General features: G+C 44.0%; 1 protein-coding gene across 1 annotated transcript; it reads right to left on the bottom strand.

Moving 5' to 3' along the window:
- Positions 1 to 4,578: 4,578 nt before the first annotated feature.
- Positions 4,579 to 5,608, bottom strand: LOC149452496 (olfactory receptor 5P6-like). The gene has a single exon (XM_089689165.1). It carries the CDS (start codon positions 5,606 to 5,608, stop codon positions 4,664 to 4,666), a length of 945 nt encoding a protein of 314 aa, XP_089545291.1. The 3' UTR covers positions 4,579 to 4,663.
- Between the last annotated feature and the right edge of the window lie 2,658 nt (positions 5,609 to 8,266).

The following is an 8,266-nucleotide window of genomic DNA, read 5'->3' as shown; positions in this document are numbered from 1 at the left end:
AAGGGACAAATAGAGGAAAGAAACTGACCATAATTTTGCTAAAGGAGCAGAGTATGTCCACTTTTGCAAGTGAAACTTACTTTTGTGACAAATATCCAAACTCATAAAAAACATTAAATGGTTTTGCTGGTACATGATTGTAGTTGTGTTCAGAATGCCCAATTCATGCAAAACTCCACGTAATCCCAAGGGGTTCACATACTTTTCTTGGTACTGTATATAATAAAACACATTCTAGATGAGTTCAGTTTTGGATCCTGGAAGTGAACTCAAGCCTTGAGGTCTCAACTGTCTTGACTGAGAGAGGAAACTGCTGAACTTAAAGCTGAACTCCAGGCAAAAGTTTACTGACTTTATCTTATGTCAGAAATCCAAATTGAAATGCATACTAGCTATTCTGACTCCAGTAGTTGTAATAGTGACTATCCCTTTTTGAAACCTCTATACCTGGCCTGAATATAGCAGGGACACTCTCCACGTACAATCTTCATCAGCTGAACTCAAAGGTTCACATACTTTTTCTTGCAACTGTATCAATTCCTGGCCCCACTTACTGAGGCTAAACTCCTGATGAACTGTTCAGTTGATAAATATGAAAAATTAACCTTTAGTTACAAAACCTCCTTACTAAAGTACATTATATGACACTTGTGTGTGGTTTTATGCCCTTAGGCTTCTTTCATATCTTAAATTTATGGTACTCTAGGACCAGAGTGCCATAGTGCTTTGAAAAACCAGGACACTTTTATATGGTTCAGATCTCCCATGGGCATTCCTTACTGCTCCCTTGCCCCCTTCCCTGTCACCTTTTATGTGTAACAGATTTGGACATAGTATGCTTCAAGAACTCCTAGCAGTCCGTGCACATGGAGTGATATGTCCTTAAAAGTGTAAGTTCACTCTACCCCACCCCCAGTCCCTGCTACATTTACTGTGCCTTTGTGGAGGATAACTTTCATTGCCGATGGTGCAGGGGTCTATGGATTTGAAAACCTCTGTTCTTTTCCTTATTTCTTTTAAGATACAATAGAGTGATTTTGCTTGCTCAAAAGTCATGTGCCAGCAAATGACCAATCTGAATCACTCAGATCCATCCTGGCAGAAGATTGCAGCTTTCAGATCCTTGGACTTCTGCCAGGACAGATGAGAGTGATTCTGATTGGTCATTAGCTGACATGTGAACTCTTTGACCAGCCAGAATCACAAAGATCCATCTGCATCCCTTAAAACAGACCATAGCTTTAAAATCCCTGAACCACTGCACTGGCTGCATAGGCAGTGAATGCTAATCAGCCATGGAGGCAAGTGCAGAGGGGACTGGAGGTGGGGAGGGTGTACAATGTTATTTCAGCTTTCTGTTTTTTATGAAAAGGTGAACTTACATTTTAAAGTAAACCAGTGCCTTGCCTGTGCAATGCTGTAGGCAAGTGATGGGCTGCAGTTTGTCTGCTGGTCTGAAGATGATACTGTATCACTTTTTATGGCTGGCAGAAGCTCTAAGTTCCCTATTATTGGCTCCAGACAGTCATCTTGGGGAGATCAGTGTCTCCTTTTGCATAGTTGCCAAATGTCTTTATTTAGCTGGGACAGTCACAGATTTTAATCAGCTGTCTCAATACGACTTTGACCTCAGCTGCATCCTGGAAATCAAGTGTAGTACTAACCACTTAGGGTTGCTGATGAATTGGTTCCCCCTGTAGTCCTACACATCAGTATCTCTGGCCCTGTTCCTAGGCCAGAGTGAGGCAAAGGGTTTAGGTAGTAGAACCTGTCAGGATTACTTCCTATGCCCTGACCAACATGATTGTCCAGCAGAGTCTGGTGTGTATGGGGTTCTGATGGTCCCATCAATGAATCCAGCTCTACTGTGGTATCTCCCCAGTCCCATTCTCCGTTTCCTCTGAAGACCATCCCTCCTGCTCAATCTCCAAGGGCCCGAACCTCGCAAGCTGTCTGACTTACAATCTACCTCCCCACCACTAACACTCTACCCTGGCTCACCTGAGGACTGGTCATCCCTGCAGCTAGGCTCCTTCCATGTAGAGAGGTCAGGGCAGGTGAGAGAGGCCAGCTGGCCCGAGGCATTGACTAAACAGTACTCATAGACACTGGCTCTCTGGCATCTTCTTCCAAGCAGGGAGTAGCAGTGTGCGACCCTTCTGCGCTGTGAGGGTCTAAAAAGGTGGCGGGGAAGTCGCAATCCCAGGACCCTTGGAATAAGAGGTTCTGAACATCCTCTGGCGCTTCGGCTTTTCAGCTTTTCTGTGCAGAGCCCTGTCTGTAGATCCACATTGTATTTACGAGGTGCCAGATCGCTGTGCAGAAGTTGGTTCAAAGGCTCTCCATAATGTCCACACCTGACCCAAGTTCCGATCAGTGCGGTCAGCCTCCTGCAGCAGACAGGCATAGCTTCTCAGTGTCCTCGATCATTCCAAGAGCAAAGTAGCCACAATGCTCAAGACGGACTCCCTTGTCCACCAAGATCAGTTTGGGTTGGTAAACTTTTGAGTATACCGGCAAGATGCCCTCCATCTTTCTCTACTTATGCTCCCTCTCCATGTGGTGGGTGTAGAGTGCGATTTTAAGGGCAGGCGTCTGGGTGTGAACTTGGACTTGCCGATGGGCATTGCCATGCCCCTTCTTGTGCCTTACTGGGGTTTTCTCGCTATTGGAATAACCCACAATGTCCCGACTAAGGATGTATATACTGAACTGCAGATACAGTGATGGCTGTATCCTGTTGGCAGGGCGTAGACAGTTTGTTAGCTGGCACTGGATATAGGTTTCCAGCCATCCTTGAATAGCTGGGTAGCAATGGAAATATGAATGTTGGGTACAATGCTGCTCCCCATGGGCAATAGCAGGGCACAAAGCACACCCCCACAGGGCAGCAAACATAGTAAACATTGCACATGTGTTCAAAAGCACATACCAGGCCTATCAGCTGGGCTGCTTCTTCCTTGCCATACAAGTGGTCCTTTCTCAGGGGACCAGTGAGCTCCACGTTTTCTGCCTTTCCAGCTCCAGGTTCGCAGGCAGGCCCCATCTCGCTAGGTCTCTTGGCAGCCTTCCTCCTCCAACCTCACCAATCTTCCTCCAACTCTCCTTCTTCCACCCAGACTCTCCACACTCCTGATACTGAGCTACTACAATCATGGCAAAATGCACAATGTGTGTTTGGGTGCCATTCATTTTTAATAGACACACAGGAAAAAGGTGTCCCTAAAAACTGTTTTTAAATATTGATAACTATGTTATTGGTTGTCTAAAGATTTGGGCTGCCATCTTTGACACAGAAGTGCTTAAATAGCTCTTTATACTGTATATCATTCTGGTGCTCCCGTATTGTGGAAGTAAGTAAGGAACAGAACCCCACTGGGTTGGTGGGAGATTAGGAGCAGAGTTAGGGAATGATACCTGAAGAGGAGGGAAGGAGCAGTTTTCCCTTTACTCCCCAGACATGCTCCCCAGACATTCGGTGGTCTGTAAACTTATATTATATTGCTGTTGGAAAGAGTGCTCTGTTGACAGACATTACTTTTCTGCTTGATAAAGTATATAACTTCCAACTTATATGGTTCCATGTCTGTAAATTACCTTATTAAAAGGTATAAAGTATCAATGTGTGTTGACTTCTAATTTTCAGGATCAAACCTTATCAGCTAAGGAGAAGATGGTGGTTAGTGCAGAGAAGTCTTTCTCCTGGTGGCAAGAGAGAACCCCCTCATGGAACCCACATTGACATGACATGGGCAACAGGTGTTTGGTTGGTCTCCCAAAAGTATAATGTGAACCATGGCAAATTGCAGGACAATGTATGAGAGGTTGCTGGGGTATATGAGGTTGTTATGAACTTTGATCAGGGGGATGGGGCAAGAAACCAGCATTCGTGCAAGTGAAGGCAGAGACATGATTCTGCGTAGGTTTGGACAAATACAAATTACAGAGTGTGCCCTGGAAAACAGGACAGATGAGGCCCCAGCTGCATAGTTTGACAATGTAAAACAGCTACAGAGGACTTTCCTACAAGCTGATGCAGAACGAGCCACTCACAATTATCTTTCCATTCAAATTTTTTTACTGCTAGAGAAAGATGTTGTCAGTCTGGTTTGAAATGATGGGTATACACATACTGTAAATGAGGAATAGATTTGGAAAGCCATTTTGGATAAATGATGTTTTCACGCTATTAAATCAATTATAAATATTTTGCTTTATAACAACAGGTAAAACGTCTACAGTAAAGTGGTAAACTAAAAGTAAAAAACAGAATAAGGATTCTTTTATTTCAAAAAGTCATATTTTATTTACAGATGGATCTTGGCGATCTGATTCAATCCCTAGCTTCTTATACGTCTTGGATATTCCATATCCAAAATCTCCCTACCTTTATTTGTGACTACTGTCCAGCTAGGGGTTTGGTGTACCCATCTACCTTTGTATATTCAACTACTGTTACATTCCCTCAAATTTTAATAAAAATTCAAGCATGGATAGTGGGTATCCTTATGATGAGCATAGAAGGAATGCAGTGTTCTCACCAAGTCTCCATGCAATAGAAGAAACTATCAGGTGGTTTAAGGCTCCATCTAACAGAAATGAAAATAGATGGACTGGGCCTTTATGTATGGCCATTTGTTTCAGAAAATTGTTTCTGGCAGCTCTATTTTAGCTGCCATGAGCCCAAAATGTGAATATATTTTATAATGGCCCCTCTAATATCCTGGTTCCTCAAGCTGTAGATCACAGGGTTGAAAAATGGCGTCACTAAGATATATATCAAAGATAGGTACTTGCTTGTATTGGAGGAATTGCTTTTTGGTGAAAAAATATATGTAGATGCCAAGCTTCCAAAGTAAAGACAAACTACAGTGAGGTGGGAGCTACAGGTAGAGAAGGCCTTCTGCCTTTTCATGGATGAAGAGATCTTCAGGATGGTGTGGAAGATGAAAATATAGGTGGCAACAATGAACAATAATGGACAGACAATGAGAGGAGTGGACACCATGGAAGTGACCAGCTTAACAGAAGAAATATCTGAGCACGAAAGTTCCAAAACAGGAGCAACGTCACAGTAGAAATGGTTGATGGTGTCTGGACCACAGAATTCTAACCTATACAAGAAAACATATATTACAAGTGACAGCATTAATCCCATTGACCAACATAAACTGACAATCTGAAGTTGAAGTCTACATGTCATAATGACAGTATAATGCAATGGCTTGCAGATGGCCAGGTATCGGTCGAAGGACATGGAAATTAAAAGCAGACACTGAGTGATTCCACATGCTGCTAGCAGATAGAAATGAAATAAACATCTAATAATGGACATTTTTCCACCACCTACCAGAGTCAACCATAACATACTGGGCTGAATATTGCTGGTGAAGAGGATCTCAGACAAGGACAACTGGCTCAGAAAGACATACATGGGAGAATGGAGGTTCTTGCTGACCATTACCAAAATGCTTACAAGGGCATTTCCTGTTAGAGCCATGATATAAATGACCAGAAGGAGGACAAAGAGTAAAATTTTGAGATCATGGAGGTCTCCAAAACCCAAGAGGAGAAATTCTGTGACTGCTGTTTGATTCTTCTTTACCATAACCTGGAGATCACAAGACAAATAGGATTTAAAGCCCACATTCACCCTTAGGGCATTACTTCCTCCACAGTCTTTTGCCACCACTTGACAAGCAAAATAAAAAAAATCAATACTCATTCTCTCAACACTCCAGGGTCTATGGTGCAGTGCTACAGAGAATAGTGTTCATGAATCACAAGGTGAGCGCTGTTATATGGAGAACTGCAGACTGACCAAGGCCAATACTAGAAGAGAATACTAGAGCAGAAGGAGAGGCTTATCATGTAAATGGCCAGAAGACACCTAGAAATATAGTACATACCCTGCAAGTACAGCAAGTAGTGGTTTGAGGACGGGGAAGGATGGGGACTAATCTAACGTTAGGCTTTAACTACTGTCTATACAACTAGTATCAATAAAGTTTTGAAATTTTCTTTAATATGGAATGATTGGTCACTGAGTGTGTGCCTAATGTAATTTAATTAAATGGAATGAATAGGATAGAATATATATATATATATACACACACACTGCTAAAAAAAAAATTCAAGGAACACTTTGAAAACACATCAGATCTCAATGGGATAAATATGCTGGATATCTATACTGATACGGACTGGGCAATGTGTTAGGAACATAAGGATGCCCCATCCTTGCAGTAGGCTTGTCCATTTTGCTGAAATTTCATTGCAGCAACTCAAAATGGTACTCAGTAGTTGGTATGGCCCCCACATGCTTGTATGGATGCCTGACAACGCCGGGGCATGCTGCTAATGAGACAACAGATGGTGTCCTGTGGGATTTCCTCCTAGATCTGGACCAGGGCATCACTGAGCTCCTGGACAGTCCTAGATGCAACCTGACGGCATCGTATGGACTTAGGTCAGGCTAGTGTGGAGGCCATTCAGTGGTATCAATTCCTTCATCCTCCAGGAACTGCCTGCATACTCTCGCCACATGAGGCCGGGCATTGTCATGAGCAAAGAGAAACACAGGACCCACTGCACCATCGTAGGTAATATCTGCCCTTGAATCTCAGCAGTGAGTAGTGGAAGTGTTAATTTTGTAAAGGGGTGTAACACTACCCCCTTAGGAGTCGCTGAAGTTTTGAGTCCCCCTATAGCCCTGCACAGCCAGTCAACATGCATTTTCACATCTACTTGCATCCAAGAATCAGTAATCTTGAGCTTGTTTTTTGCAGTTTTATTAGGGGATTTATAACTTTGATAAGGTAAGGGGTGTACGGGATGTCCAGTGGAACTTCCTGAACTATGTACAAGTGGTCACAGCAAACAGTCTTGTCCAGTGGAACTTCCTGAACTATGTAAAAGTAGTCACAGCAAACAGTCTCTTTTGGAAAGCTAGCCAGCGTCTCTTGTAGTGCCACCCCAGACCCTAGATACTCCTCTATCTGGCTGCCTGGAGGAATCCCTGGACAAGGGATTCAGTGTCTGCCATGTATAGGGTGAAACAGTCCTGGGTGGCAGGCTAATCCAGTTTCCCACTATCTGGCTCAGGGGGTGCAGGTCTACTTACTCAGTCCTCCTGTGCTGCTGGTGGGTTGGTGGCCTCTACTAGGCCTTCTTGCTGGGTCCCTCTTTCCCTGCTGCACAAGTGATCCTCTTTCAGGGGGCGGATGAAGTCTTGAGTTTTCCTCCTTCCAAGGTCCCAGCCTGGAGATGAGCCCCTCTTTCATCAGGGCCCCCTCCCAGGCTCCTGCTCCTCAGCCTCACATCCTTCTCTTCCACCCGAACTCCTCTTCTACTCTCCTGCAGCTGAGCAGGCTCAGTTACTCTTAAAGGCTGTCCCCGCCCTTTGCCAAGCCTCCTGTTGGGGATTGGCCAGGATTCTCTAAGTGTAAAGACGAGCCTCAAATCCGTCCACTGCTTCTAGATGTTTCTCCAAAGTTTTAGAACAAGGAGAAATCTCAAAGGGCTGGTCTGCAGAGCCTCTCAGGTCTGATCCAAATTTAACCCCTGACTGTTGCACCTGAGCTGCTGCTCTGTCTAACAATTGAAGCTAGAGCTCTCCCTAGCTACCTAGTAGGGTGTTACAGGGGGACTTTATGGCAGTGTTCTCTAGCAGTCCCGTGTAACATGCCCCCAGTGTCTGACTATTTGTCTCCTATAGTTTGGCTCTAGTCTCGAACCATACCCATATCTTGTCTGCAGTCTTTAACCAATAGTTTTAGTAAGTTTACAATCTCTGTCCTCTTTTATTCTCTCAGCTTATTGCATTTCAAATCTTGATATAATAGTGTGGCCAGGGGTGGACTGACCATTTGGAAACTCGGGCACTGCCTGAGGGCCCGGGGTCAGTAGGGTGCCCCATGAGATGCCCCTGGTACCTTTTTCACAGGCTTTTTTGAGTTTGGGCAAAGACACAGGGGCTCCATGATCCCCTATTGCCCGGGGGCCCCATGAGTTGTCAGTCTGCCCCTGAGTATGGCATTTTTATGGCTGGAGTGTCTCTGAAAATGTGCCAATGGAAAAAAATTGCCTAAAGACCCCCCAAAAAACTAATAATAAAATATAAAAGTATATAAAAAGTAAATTTCAAGACATTTTGTACCTGTTAGAGCAACGTCACTCCTAGTATCATAGTAAGTAACACCCTGACTCTTGACAACTCTTTATATTTCTGTTTCTTACAGTCAAGGGAATAACAGCTCCTAGTAAT

This window comes from Staurois parvus, unplaced genomic scaffold (genome assembly GCF_062004578.1).
Source record: "Staurois parvus isolate SC_StPar_1 unplaced genomic scaffold, SC_StPar_1.0 ptg000470l, whole genome shotgun sequence".
In the NCBI taxonomy this organism is placed as follows: domain Eukaryota; kingdom Metazoa; phylum Chordata; class Amphibia; order Anura; family Ranidae; genus Staurois; species Staurois parvus.
Note: the sequence above shows the minus strand (reverse complement) of the source record. Positions and strands in the feature narration are given on the sequence as shown.